The 14,962-nt window shown below is 43.9% G+C and overlaps 1 protein-coding gene across 2 annotated transcripts in view; it reads right to left on the bottom strand.

The window, feature by feature from the left end:
- The window catches only part of RIDA (reactive intermediate imine deaminase A), a 40,198-nt gene that overhangs the window by 17,132 nt on the left and 8,104 nt on the right, over positions 1-14,962 (bottom strand). The window contains exons 2-4 of one of the 2 annotated variants that reach the window (XM_088442704.1): positions 10,693-10,793; positions 3,826-3,931; positions 2,202-2,256 (exon numbers count right to left, since the gene is read on the bottom strand). In XM_088442704.1, the coding sequence (XP_088298830.1) occupies positions 2,202-2,256; positions 3,826-3,931; positions 10,693-10,757 (226 nt within the window). In that variant the 5' untranslated portion in view covers positions 10,758-10,793. The remainder of the gene's footprint in view (positions 1-2,201; positions 2,257-3,825; positions 3,932-10,692; positions 10,794-14,962) is intronic. The other variant, XM_088442703.1, reaches the window with a different exon arrangement.

The following is a 14,962-nucleotide window of genomic DNA, read 5'->3' as shown; positions in this document are numbered from 1 at the left end:
ATCCCCTTCCCTCCCTGCCCGCCAGCTTACTCAGTCCTTCCTGACATCGGTGCAGACGGATCCCCCTTGCTTGGCTTCAGCAGCGCTGCCTGCGCTCCGTCCCAGCTCACTACATGAAGGAGTCCACCCGGAGGAAGGAGGTAACTGTACCAACTGCTATCTCTTAACCCCTTCCCTACCGCCAATGCTGCCCCAGCTGTATCCTGACCCCCTCCCAACCCCCAGTATTGCCTGGCCTTAACTCCCTTCTTGCACCCACAGTACTGCCATCTACCCTTACCCCCTTCCTACCCCCAGCACTGCTTGCCCCTAGCCTCTTCCTTGCCCCCAGTACTGCCCCAGCTGCTACATACCCTTACCCCCTCCCTACCCCCAGCACTGCCTGCCCCTAAACTCCTCCTTGCCAAGTACTGCCCCAGCTGCTAATTACCTTTGCCCCCTCCCTACCCCCAGTAATGCATGCCCCTAACCCCCTCCTTGCCCCCCAGTACTGCACCAGCTGCTATATTCCCTTGCCGCCCCTCCCTACTCCCAGCACTGTCTGCCCTAGCTCCCTCCTTTCCCCCCAGCAATGTCACAACTGCTGTCTTCACTTATCTCTCCCTACACTGCCTGCCCTTACTTGCCTCTAGCCACAGCTCTACCCCAACTTCTCCCTGCCTATACCCCCAGCTCTACAGCAACTGCTGCTTGCCCTTAAACCCCTCTGCCCTAACTGCTACTTGCCTCCAGCACTGTCCCAACTGCTGCCTACCCTCACCTCCCATAATGTGTGATGGGACCCAGAAACTGTGGAGTAGGACCCCAATTTTTAAAAGTGAGTGGTCCCTAGGACCCACATTTTTTTCTGCTTAGCGCTATACTCAAACTTGTCAGCCAAAGATAGAATTAGGCTGTCCATACTCAAAGAGTCCAGTCTCGAGAACCAGTCTTAGAACTTTGGGGGTGATGTAGATCTCCAATAGACCAGTATTACTGCCTTCACGGCACTTTTAAGAAATTTCAAGAACGACTTTTTAGTTTGATTTTGGTACAACACTCTACAGTATAGCTTTGGATGTGGCAACCACCTCACTCCAAAATGGGTGACTATGGGGTTGTTCCGAACATATATGGAGAGATGTCCTAGAGTACCTCCAGCAGTTATTCGGGATCACTGGCTACACTTTGGAAAGAAGGTTTGGACAACAGTACAAGTGGGATGGGACCTTGTAATGGCACTCTATAACCTGTACACCTACTGAGTACTAAACGGTGGCCCGGAAAACAGTGGCAAATTATTTTCATGGGTCCCATACAAAACGTCGACAATGAAAAGGTTGACAGTGATTTGGTGGATACCAAAAGGTCAACATGTACAAAAGGTAGACATGGAAATGGTCGACACACATGGTCTACAATTTTTTTTAAATATATTTTTAGGGTTAGGTTTAGGCACTTACCGGAGGGTTAGAGTTAGGCTCTAGGAGGGGTTACATACCCCGATGGTTAGTGTTAGGCACCAAGGGGAGGGATAGAAAAAAAAAAAGTGTTGACCATTTCCATGTCAACCTTTTGAACCCCAACTCTATTTTCATCAGGTACATTTCCCAGCTCAAGCTCCCAAGCTCTAGTAAATTTAGACAGTCCCTTGATAACCCTCTCTATGATCTTTTTTTCTATAAAAGGTATCTGTCAAGCATTTTTTGTGACATGCAACTTCTGCTAGCCAGGTGCAGTAAGGTGAATAGAAGATATTTGAAACACTGCTTTGAAAGTTGGGCTTTAAAAGTAGTGTAGTAAGTCTTTCTGGTCCACCATTATCTGATAACAGAGGACAACAGTGTTCAATTACGTAGAAAACTAAGTCACATACAGCCATATGATATATGATATGATATGGTGGGTACATATTGGTCAACAGACATCCTGTTCAAAATAGGCCTATAAATTTGTTATCAGGAAAGCCAGACACCAAACTGCTCAGTGTTGTAGATCCGTGCAGCTCGGATGGATGACCGGATTACAATTACCATTGTTAGTGCAGGTGGAAAGTGAAAATATCTCAAACTCAACATCGAGCATGTAGATACTGTATGTATTCAGGTAAGGTGGTGCCTCTTAAAGAGGACACGGTATCCACAGCCAGGGGAACCTGGGATACCTACAAATGATATTATGTTACATGACAATCCTTTAAAGCAAGAAAACAATCCACATACCGTTGCCATAGTCACATCCCGCCGCCTTAAGGATTTCGCCCATATTCAGCAAAGCCTGGTTACAATAGGTAGATTTTAAAATGGTCAAGTGTTTGACTAAGCAGTACATTTTTATGGTTTTATATTATTTACTTGTTCTTAAAGTCACAACACATTTTAAAGCCACCAACAAGAGTCATGCTTGCAAAGTGAGAAAAATTGATGACATTTATGAAAACTAGTGCTGAGCACAGCAACCAATCAGATTCCAGTGCTCACATTCTACGGCAACATCAAAATTAACATTTCTTGATTGGTCATCGTCTCCCCGCACCATAGTGGTTGTTTGTTTTTGTTTTGGGTTATCCCCCTTATAGACCAATAGCCTTGTACCTTGCTGATCATGGGGGGAGGGGGCGGAAAAGCAGCTGTGGAGAGTGGGCCTCTCCTAATGCCAAAATGGGCCTGACCAGCTGCTACAGGGCAAAAAGTCTCAATGTTCTCCCTGACCACATTTTCAGATGTTCGGAAACTGTAAACATTGCAGAATTTAGCAAACCATCAATGTTTTAGTACTGCAACAATCCCAGAAACACATCACGAGAGGTACCAATGGCATCTCATGCTTCTCCTTCGAGAAGTATTATGGCTGGATCCCCAATGCTGCTCACATCCCTCCTGATCTCCTCATGCATTCTGCTTATCCACTCCAACTATGCCATACCAAACGACGCAGCAAGTTGACCCCTCTAATGGACCTTGGTTGTGGCCCCCAAATCTTGAGGCTTGGTGAAATTTTGATCAACTCATTGTCCTTTCCTCTTAAGTTTAAACTAACCTTTCCATAAATGTTAATTACTGTCACCCTTGTATCCAGCCCATCTGTGTCACCCCTGTCTGTCTGCCCCCTCCCCTTAGAATGTAAGCTCTCACGAGCAGGGCCCTATTCCCTCATGTGCTTCTCCTTCACTTGATTATACTTTAATATACAACAAAACCCCACCCTTGGTTGCCGACGCCATGCTGCTTATCTAAGTGTTATGCAGCAATGTATAAATAATGTATCTGTCCTGCATTGTTTGTACTGTTAATAACTGTTTTCTTGTGTGCTCATTTCTTTATGTACATTGTAAGGTGCTGCGGAACCCTTGTGGCGCCATATAAATAAAGGAAATAATAATAATAATAATGGCTGCCCGTGAGGTGAATGTATAACCACTGACTCCTCCTTAATAGATATTTGGCAGTGCAGCGGTCATAGTGGGTGACTTAACGACATGTATGTGGGTATGGATCTATGTATCAATGTATGGACAGTAGATAAATATAGTTAATGATGGTTCCCCCAACATCTTCTCTATACCAGCTCCCAGGATAAGTCACATGGTATGATTCAATCCTCTGCTATGTACCACCGACATCAACCCAATGTCTGGCTGTTCACATTATGGTAAGAGCCTCTGATCAATTTACTATAGGGTACGATAGAAAATGAGTGAAGATATATCACCGCAGAGTGCCTACACACAGCACATTGTACAACATGGAATCACCCCCAAAGTACTTAGGCTGCAGTAAGTGGTTTTTGATTATCAGTATTTAAAAAGGGCTATGGAATAAAAGTGCTACATAAATATTGTTTTACCTGCTTTGCCTCACTCTTAACCCCACCTGGCACAAGCTGTCCACTCGCAGGATCCATGCCAAGCTGCCCAGACACGAACATGGTCTTATCCACCACCACTGCCTGACTGCAATACAGAACAGACACCGTGCATTAATGGGGCACTTATAGGTACAAAAGGTTACAAAGTAATGATATATATTCCCTTTATTAAACACTCAAGGTGCATACACACTAGACGATATTTTGCACGATTTGGCAGTTTCCAATGCATCGGAATGACAAATCGTGCAGTGTACACCAACGATAACGATTTGCGGTCCCACGTGTCGTTTGTCATATGTTCAGATCTTCCCTACATGAAGTCAGATCAGGCAATCTCATTAACGATTCGTGGCATATTGTTCAGTGTTTAAGCACGAACTATACGTCGTTCCGACCCGAACGATGCCGACAGGCATTTCCCTAATGACACAGATGCATGCATAGATCAGTGAGATCCGTGCATGCATCTGTGTAAAAAATGCTTGTAATTTTTTTACACAGCACAACCAGCCCCCCCCCCCCCCCCCCCAAAGCACAACCAGCCCCGGACTTTTGAAAGCCAGTGCTTGTTGTGAAAATATAGGGGACAGAAGATGTAGGGGTCCCCAGTATTTAGTACAGCCAGCACTGGGCTCAATGAGCCGGCCCTGGTTTTGGAAATACAGGGGACAAAATAAGTAGGGGTCCCCTGTATTTTCCATACCCCCCCCCTTTCTAGTGGGGGGGGATTCCACAGCCAGGGGAACCCTTTCACCAGGTCCCCCAGCCAAAGCATTATGCCTGACCACTAGTCAGGGTAGGCTGGGGATTCCCTGCATGCTGGTACCATAAGTACCAGCATGCGGGGCATTAGAGGTATATTTACTAAAGTGAGAGTTTTTAGAAATGGAGAGGTTGCCCATGGCAAACAATCAAATTCTAGCTATTATCTTCTAGAAGGTGCTAGTTAAATGTTAAGTAGAATCTGATTGGTTGCTATGGGCAACATCTCCATTTCTAAAAACTCTCACTTTAGTAAATATACCCTTTAGAGTCCAGCACTTACAAGTCTCTGACCTGCTTTCCCCCATTTGCCTGTGGCACTGAACAGGGGGTGAGAGAGTAGGCAAAGTGACTAGGTGAAAATGAGATTTGGGAAAAGTTCTGCATCTACTGTTGCTGTGATGCGGAGGCAGCGGATACCACAGTAGGGGAGAGCAGTTGATGATAGCGCACCAGATTGGAAAATACCTTTAAAAGATTTGCTAAAGAAGGGGACAGTGGTACAGGGGTACTCAGAGACCGGAATATGCATGTTTCGCTGGTGAACGCTCATTGGTGACTCTCCACGCAAACAGAGAGAGAAGATTAAACTCTACACATATCGGCCATGACCAGGAGTGTTGTGAGGCAGTAATGCTAACCACTACACTATCCATGCTTCCCTAATCAACAACAATTTCATTTTAAAAACATGTTACAGGTAATGTGCAGAGCAGATAGTTTCCACATGTGTCAACAAAAGGAAAAGGGGGAACACTTGGTGAGGCACTCAATTTTGTACACCAATTAAAGATTGTATCTTTATTAGAATTATCTAATTTAAATTGAACTTTTCTGAGCCAGTCTTATTTCAATTTGATTTTATTTCTTTTATTTTTGCTAAATATTCAAAATAAATACTCAATGATACATGTAAGAGAAAATTTGTAGCAAATCCCCCCCCAAAAAAGGGAGTAAAAAAGGAGCAATTTGCTCCTGGGACAAACACGATTACAACGCATGGGTGCAATTGCTTTTTGTTTTCTTGCATGCTGGGTAAAAACTGGCAGATTTTGCATGAACCCCACAAACGCTGGGCAGCTTTATTTTTCTACTGAAATTTAGAACTAAGTTGAGATACGACCTATCCAAATATCAAACATTACTGCACATTTTAAATCTGCATTAGCTGCAGTGCAACACAGTTTTACCTAGACCACTGCACAAACTCCTCCATTCTTGAAGTTCCCCACTCTGAATCAGGCCCAAAATATATATAATAATCTGCTATTGTCTGTCCTGTCTCCTACATGCAAACGCAGTGGGAGCAAGGAAGCAGCAACATCTCCAGCGCCTCCCTCTGCTAGAACAACTGGATAGAACCTAGCAGGAGAGGAGGGGGACATGCCAGGAGGTAAGTATGTAAGCTGCGGGAGGGTAGGGGGCACATCAGAAATAGGGAGGGGATGCAGCAGTGGACAGCACGGGGTGATGGGTCAGAGGAGCGGACAAAAAGTTGGTGGGGAGGTAGAGAGTAGGGTGCTAGGACAAAGCAGCAACAGAGGGAGGCAGGATGGGAGGTGGACGGTCCGTTGTTACCCAGCATATCCCTTTACTAGCCTTCGATATAATGAGAATATGCTTGAAAGAAACTGTAGGCTACCACATCTGCGCAGAAAGCGGAGAATTGTATTTATTTACAGTTCCCAAATGACAAAAAACAGGGTGGACAATGCTGCTCACCGGAAAGAGCACTGGTGGTTTTACACGACAAACTTGTCGATCTTTGTTATTGCTAATAGTAAATAAATTAATACCCTGCACAGTTTGTCCACCATATACTTTTTTCCCTACTTTTCTCATTATTTTGCAATACGCTCAATTCTAGTGCAAACAGGTTTTTTTTTCCAAATTGCTAAGCGGAAGGACAACAGTAAAACCTTGTTATTTTTATTTATTTATTGTTATTCGTTTTTTTTTTCTCGGTAGTCTAAACAAATTACCTAAAGGTTACACGTTCTATTTAAGAAAAAAAATAATATTTTACTAAGAATTAACAATGAAACAATAACACACAGGTTCTCCCATTGTTATGGAACTACAAGCACCAGCATGCCCTGCAACCCCTATTTTGCAAATCATGATCTCTATAACTGTAATCTGTATGCTGTGCATGGCAGCTACTGACAGATCAGATGTGTCCTATGAGGACATGCTTGGTGCAGGGTGTCAGCCCAGGACTGAGACAGAGAGGGTGGTGATGGGGGCCTGAGGTCTGATTGGACAATACAGGACGACTCCCCGTCTATTTTGTGTCACTTATGTAGAAACCGGTCAAGGTTCTCATTCCATCTGCTAGAAGTAAATGGCTCGCACTTCAGGCTCCTGTATTGGTCCCCTAAATCACACACGGCAAAGCTGCCTCTTACAGATCATACATGTAGTATGTCTATTACATGTAACATACTTCTTATATATCCTGTATTATTTTTATCAAACAACATATGATGCTAATATCTGTTTAATCATAAACTTCAGTCCTTGCACCAATCTAAATTCTCTACCACTATAATTTTTGATATATGGAAACAAAAAGGAACATACAAACTCCACACAGATAGTGCCTTGGTTGGAACTGAACGCATGTCCAGTGGCAGCAATGCCAAAAATGCAAATCCATCCTGTGCTTAAAAAACTGTGTATAAATACATTTCCTTTTTTTTTTTTATTGAAATGTAAAGAAAAAGAAAAACAAAACATTAATACACTGCAATATTTCCACATAATAAACAAAAGTGAATATCTGTCAAAGTACATGACTCTGCCTAAACTTTGTTGTGAAGTAAAACAATTTTAAATGACTGCTTGTAACATTGTTTGATATTATGCAAGAGACACTTTAATATGGTCAGTCACTGTGAATAGCGGGGCACGTCAGGTATGTCCAGGCAGAAAGTAGTGGGTTGTGTTTTTGGCAATATATTAGGTGAATTTTATATTTGAACTGTTTCAAAAATGCAAAATAGGGGCAAAACAAAAAAAAAATCACTCTGGAATTAGCATAATTGAAGCGCCTTAGGTCTGATCGGAGAAAGAGCGCTATATACTGTATATAAAATTAGTATTATTATTATTGTCATCCTAGCTCTATCTACCCCAGAATAAAAGTATGCAATCTAATACGTTGCCTCCAGACAAAATACACAGAGAACTCTTCAGGTGCCCATACACGGTGCGATATAGCAGTTGATCCGACGGATTGGTACAATATCGCTATGTCGTACTGTGTGTGGGCAGGATGTCGGCCAGTGCGCGCTCCCGTGGGGGTCGTACATCGCACCTCCAGATCTTACTGCTTGTTCAGTTGATCTGGGGATGCGATGTACGATCCCATGCAGCGCTATGCGGGTGGGGGGTGCCAGCATATCGGGCGGTCGGCCACCAGATCGATCCATGTGTGGGGACCACCCGATACGTCGGCTGTCGAATTACATGTCACATCGCAAGGTGCATATCGCACCGTGTATGTCGGCTTTAACCCTAAAAATATATAAAAAAACATGTCTAGACTATGTGTGTCGACCATTTCCATGTCTACCTTTTGTACATGTCGACCTACTTCCATGTTGACCTATTGGTATCGACCAAATCACTGTCAACCTTTTCATTGTCGACCTTTTGTATGGAACCCATAAAAATAATTGCCCACTTTTTTCCGGGCCACCCTTTAGTGCTCAGTAGTTGACCATACAGGTTATAGAGAGCCATTACAAGGTCCCATCCCAGTGGTACCGTGGCCCTAACCTTCTTGCCAAAGTGTAGCCAGTGATCCCGAATAACTGCTGGAGGTACTCTGGTACGAACTCATGCAGCGCTATGCGAGTGGGGTGCCAGAATATGAGGCGGTCGGGCAGCGGATTGCTCAGTGTGAGGGGACCACCCGATATGTCGGCCATCGGATCAGACGTCGCGTCCCAAAGTGCATATCGTACCGTGTATGGGCACCTTAAGTATTATTTTAGAATATAAGGGGTATATTTACTAAATTGTGGGTTTTTTTAAGTGGAGTTGTTGCCCACAGCAACCAATCAGAATCTAGCTATCTTCTAGAACAGTGGTTCTCAAACACGGTCCACACAGGTCACCCAGGAGTTGCACAGGTGATTTCATTACTCACTAACACACACCTAATTATTTAACTTGTGATTCTGTGAGGAGACCTGGAAAACATGCACTGTTTGGGGTCCTGAGGACCGAGTTTGAGAATCTGTGTTCTAAAAGGTGCTATATAAATGATAGATAGAATCTGGTTGCTATGGGCAACAACTCCACTTCTAAAAACCCGCACTTTAGTAAATATACCCTTAAATCTCACAGCTTACACAATGTATTTACAGCGGTTAATACACGTATTCGTTAAAGTGCTAGGGACGGTTTACCCCTGTCAGATATAAGAAACGTACATACCTGTAAACATCCCTCCATGCAGGGGCATTTGGGGTATAGATAATGCGCCTTAGTCTATCAGACATGATCTGTGTCTGAACGTCTGCTGGGAATTTCTGAGTCTGTGGCTCCAGCGCAAGATTTAACCTTTGATTCTTACTGACTCGCCGAGTCAGCATCATTGATCCTGCTGTGTCACTACGAATACTGTGCAGCATAGTAGCTGTATCATGCACCTGTATATATTACTGTGTGGTCTTGTTTTTGACTTACCTAAAATATTGAAATAGTGCTTTTTTGCAAGCATATAACGCCTAAGTCCGTGGTTCCCAAACTTTCTTGATTCACAGCGCCCTAGAGCATCAGCATTTTTTTCACAGCAGCCCTTGGCAAAAAGTTTCTTTTATTGAGAAATTCTGCAAAAATTATTAAATGAAGTAAACTGTGCTTAGATTCATCCATAGGTTCAATTATGTGGCCTTAAGTTCAGTGACAGGGTTGCCATTGTGTTTGCTCACATATTTTATGAATGGCAGCCACTAGCTCTGTCTCCCTTATCACATGGACCATAAATAATTTGATTTGGTCCTGGACCACCAATCTGTGGCACCTCTGCAAGTGCCCCGTATGAAGGTAAATAAAAATAAAGTAATGGTGGTTTCTGACTACTGACTTACAGGAATCATCACACACAAAAAATATATTTTTTTAAAAAATGGTCAAGCAATCAATTTAATTCTGGACCATTTGATATGGATTGACCCTTTGTGTATGTTAGTAAGGTCAGATCTGCATGTGACGGTGTTATCTTCTAAAAGTCTTAACTAAAATGCCACTGCCCTCCCAGATAAGCATAGACATTTGTAATATTAATAACGTAAACTACAAGACAAACATATTGCCACATTAGATATCAAAGAAGTGGCTTCAGGACAACTCTGTGAATGTCCTTGAGTGGCCCAGCCAGAGCCCAGACTTGAATCCGAATGAACATCTCTGGAGAGATCTGAAAATGGCTGTGCACCGACGCTTCCCATCCAACCTGATGGAGCTTGAGAGGTGCTGCAAAGAGGAATGGGCGAAACTGCCCAAAGATAGGTGTGCCAAGCTTGTGGCATCATATTCAAAAAGACTTGAGGCTGTAATTGCTGCCAAAGGTGCATCAACAAAGTTTTGAGCAAAGGCTGTGAATACTTATGTACATGTGATTTCTTAGTTGTTTTTTTTTTATTAAATTTTCAAAAATCTCACAAAAAACTTTTTATACGTTGTCATTATGGAGTATTGTGTGTAGAATTTTTAGGACAAAAATGTATTTATTCCATTTTGGAATAAGGCTGTAACATAACAAAATGTGGAAAAAGTGAAGCGCTGTGAATACTTTCCGGATGCACTGTAGATCTGCACAAATCTATTCATTTAGAAAAATTTAATTATATGAATTACTAATAAGAAATTGGTACGCTTCCCAAAATTCTATAGACCCTCTGTGTTCTTTTGACACCTTGCTAACATTCAGTGGAAACAAGCTATACAAAGCTACAATTAATAGAACAAAGAGTATCTCTGGAAATCCTAATATTCAAATATAAAACTCTTTGAAATATAACCGGTTACACAAGGCAGTGACTGAAAAATAAAGAGCAGACTTCATACCTGAAAATCCCTTTGAAAACAGGTGCTCTGGGTGTACAGATAATGCGCCGTAGTGTATATGACATGATGTACTAAGACTCATCCGACTGTTAATCCAGAATCTGCGAATGAAACAGCAGATGTGACCTTTGATTTTTATTGACAAAAGGAGTCACCCAGGTTGTGATCAGACACCTGACTGGCTCTAGTTGACCAATAAAAATAACATTACTATGGGAACTGTTTATGATAAACACAGTTGGAGCCTCCTGATTTCCTGACTGCTGAATGGACAATTGTATAATCTAAAGTTAATTATGATTAACCATTTACAACCTCTACTGTAGTTCCAGGAATATTTCGCCGGATGGTGATTTAGTAGGAGCAATAAATATCTTTTAATTTCTCTTTTTCAACTATGGGCTTGTAGACCTGAGAGGGTTTCTGCAGATCTGGTGACTGGGACCTATGTTTTGCACTACGAGTAAAGCTGGGTATACACTGGACATGAATCTTTAAATGTACGTATACTCTATGGTCTGGGTACATATCTGATGTTTGGGAATCTGCGCATGTGCAGGACCTGTTCCGAGCAATCGGCGCTCGCAGTCCCCCCTTACCCGCAGCATGATTGTCATGCTGCGCCATTTTGGGGGGGCGACGACTGGGACCATGGGCCTAGACCTGGCAGAGGGATTCCGACGGGCCAGGCTGACTAAGCGGCTTCCTTGCGGCTGTGCAATACCGTCCACATCGGAATCAGGTCCACTATATAATGTAACAAACAGTGCGACGGTCGTTCCAACTTCACTACATCTCAGAACACAGGATATTGGGCCTGATTTAGAGATAGACTATTTTGCACAGCGCAAATATGCCTAATGGCTGCAGGGGGCGTCAGGAGGAAAAGGATGTCTCCAGCTGGCATCTCAGATCTGAGGTCTGCGTCGAAAGATACAGGATAGGATCAACATCGCCACTCCCAGAAAACGAGGCCCACGCCCAATGTGTGGAAGCAGGCGGTCGGCATTCCGTCCGCCGGCTTCCTGAACGTATACCTCCCCCTCTCCTATATATTAGTTTATGTGCATGCCTGATTTGGATTAGGTACATGTGCATTACTCAAATCAGATGACAAATCCAGCACAATGTCTTTCAGACATCAATAACAATCCTCTCCGTGCAACAAGATATTGGAGGGGCTTGTCCCAGCACCTCAAATTTGATAAATTTCAATGATGAAGTAGCGATCTGCAGCCATATGAAATGGTATTTAATGCATTATTATTATCCTTTATTTATATGGCACCACAAAGGTTCTGCAGCGCCTTACACAGTACATAAATGAGCACACAAAAAACAGTTAATAGTAATATAAAACAATACAGGACAATGGGGGTCATTCAGACCCACTCGTGAGCATCAGTACGCTCGCAAGCGGGTCGATGTTCCCCACTGCGCATACGCACGACGGAGGGAGCTCCGTCGTGCGCATGCGCGAGACCCGGCGAGCGACGGGCTTTCCATCGCTCCGGGTCTCGCACCAAAGGGGGCGTGCTGTCGATGTTGAGTGACAGCACGCCCCCTTTGGTGGGCGTGCCGGGGGCGTGCCTGCCAGACGGAGGCGTTCCTATGGGAACGCCTACCGTCTGAAGCCGGCCCCACTGACATCACTAGTGATGTCAGTGGGAGTGATTTTGGCTCTGATAGAGCCCAAATCACTCCAGGGCTTGTGGCAGGGAGACCCTACCGCAGGGTCTCCGTCGCAAGTCAGATGGTCGCGATGGTCAAGACCATCGCGACCATCTTTTTGGCCGCTCGCATAAGCTGTGGGTGGTCACCCACAGCTATACGAGCGGCCAGGAGGCCGCTCCATTTTCATGGAGGAGGGCCCTGATTCAGAGCGAGCGCTCTGGTCAGAGCGTTCAGCTCTGAATCAGGCCCATGGTTCATACCAGTGGTTCTCAAACTTTGCGCCTTGGCAACCTGGGGTGCCTTGGGGCACTTGCAGGGGTGCCTCAGTTTGGTGGTCCAGCACCGAATCAAATTATTTATGGTCAATGTAAATTAAATATGTGGACAAACAGAAGCGCAAACCTGTCCAACACCACATAACTGAACATAAGGATTGCAGGTCAGCACAATTTACTTTACTACAGTACTTTACATTTTTTTCTGAGTTTCAATAACAGACTTTTGGCTCAGGGGTACCGCGAAAACAATTCTGATACTCTAGAGTACCGTGGTTCAAAAAAGTTTGGGAACCACTGGTTTATACACATAGCTGCCTAAGACAAGCAGCAGGGCCTCAGCAACCAAATGTTAGGTGCCAATTGGGGAGTTAAGAGTAAAAGATACTATAAGTAGGGGGAGGAGAAGCACGTGAGGAATGAGGGCCCTGCTCGTGAGAGCTTACATTCTAAAGGGGAGGGGCAGACAGGGGCGACACAGATGGGGTAGATAGTGAGGAAGGAGCATGGAGCAGTGGGTTAGGATATGTGCTGAGGAATGTGTGTGTATAAGGTGACCTGATGTTATGCCAAACTTAAATTCTTCATACATCTATCCCTATGACAGAAAATAGATTTTGTTTATATGCTAAGGCCCCCATACATCAGCAATTGATTGCAGAAATCGTGCAATTTGCAATCGATTGTGTATAAAAATCTTTCCCTTTTTCAATCGATTGCAGAATTGCCACAATCGATTGAAAAAGGGAAATATTTTTATACACAATCGACTGCAAATTGCACTATTGCTGCAATCAATTGCTGATATATGGGGGCCTTTAGTAATTTGAGATATGTAGCGCTTTAATTTTTGTGTGTTCCATTTTAGCAGCTACATACATCCAGCTAAAAAAATTATGGAACTATCCCGCTATCCTAATACAGTAGTGACTACTTTAGTCCCAGCTGCTGGGTGCTATGCCATGCTCCTGTGAGTGGGTGCATAATAAATGCGAGTGTTAATACATATACCACATCGTGTTTTTTTTTTCTACAATGCCTTTTATTGATGCAGCCATACTAAATGTATTAATAATAGTATGATTTACAGTGTGCCGGACCTATAAAACAGGACACATATTGTGAAAATTCTATTAAAAACAAACAATGTTATTTTGTATTTTGATGGTTATGATTATTTTACATTTTTTATTTTGCTCATGGACCTGACTGTTCAGCATCTGTGACGTGGCTTCTTCTGTGTATAAAAGTGTGGGTTGGTACTAAAATTCACTTTTTATCAAAGGTTAAGGGGAATAGATTCAACAATTTGTTTAATTTACCTTCATGCATATAGGGAGAAAACATAAGGATAGGACCAGCCCTAAACCTTAAGCAAAGGAATCATAACAGTTAAACATATGAAAATATATATATATATATATATATATACATACACACATACATATATACACATACACACAGTGGTGGTCAAAATTGCGGACACTTTTTGAAATTTTAATGTTTTTCAACTTCAAATGCTTATAAAAACTGTTACACTTCACGCAGTGCAATGATTCATATATCAAATTATAGGAAATTTAATGCTGAATTCAACACAATAAACAGAGGTCAAATATTTGCATTACAAGGGAAGTTATGCAGTGAAAACAACACTTATACCACTTTTCCACTTAAATTCCGGGTCTGATCCGGAGTTGGAACAAAGGGTCTCAATCAGACCCGCTCTCAAACGCTGAGCGCTCGCAAGCGGGTCGATGTTTCCCAAATGCGCATGCGCACGACGGAGGCTGCTCCGTCGTGCGCATGCGCGAGACCCGGCGAGCGACGGGGAAACCGTCACTCAGGGTCTCGCACCAAAGGGGGCGTGCTGTCAATGGTGATTGACAGCACGCCCCCTTTGGTGGGCATGCCGGGGGCGTGGCTGCCCAGACGGAGGCGTTCCCATGGGAAAACCTACCGTCTGGGTCCGGCCCCACTGACATCACTAGACCATCTTGACCATCTTTTTGGCCGCTCGCATAAGCCGCTCCAAGTTTAGGTAGGACGGGCCAGATTCCGAGCGAGCGCTCTTGTCAGAGCGCGCGGCTCTGAATCAGGCCCAAAGTTCCTATCCGGATCAGACCCAGAATTTAGCCGGCGCCGACTCGGGGTATTCCCGAGTTGGAGCCGCTCACGCCGGAGTCGGGTCTGCATAGACCCGGCTTGAAAGTGGACGCTTGGAGATGATGTCATCTCCAAGCGCCACTGAAGCCGGACCAATCGGCCGGCTAGCAGTGCACTCCAGGTCATTGTGACCCGGAGTGCGCTGTTCTCACAGC

The sequence above is a fragment of the Taudactylus pleione genome, unplaced genomic scaffold (assembly GCF_031769625.1).
Source record: "Taudactylus pleione unplaced genomic scaffold, aTauple2 ptg000314l, whole genome shotgun sequence".
Classification (NCBI taxonomy): domain Eukaryota; kingdom Metazoa; phylum Chordata; class Amphibia; order Anura; family Myobatrachidae; genus Taudactylus; species Taudactylus pleione.
The sequence above is the reverse complement of the archived record's forward strand: the minus strand, read 5'-3'. Positions and strand labels throughout refer to the sequence as shown.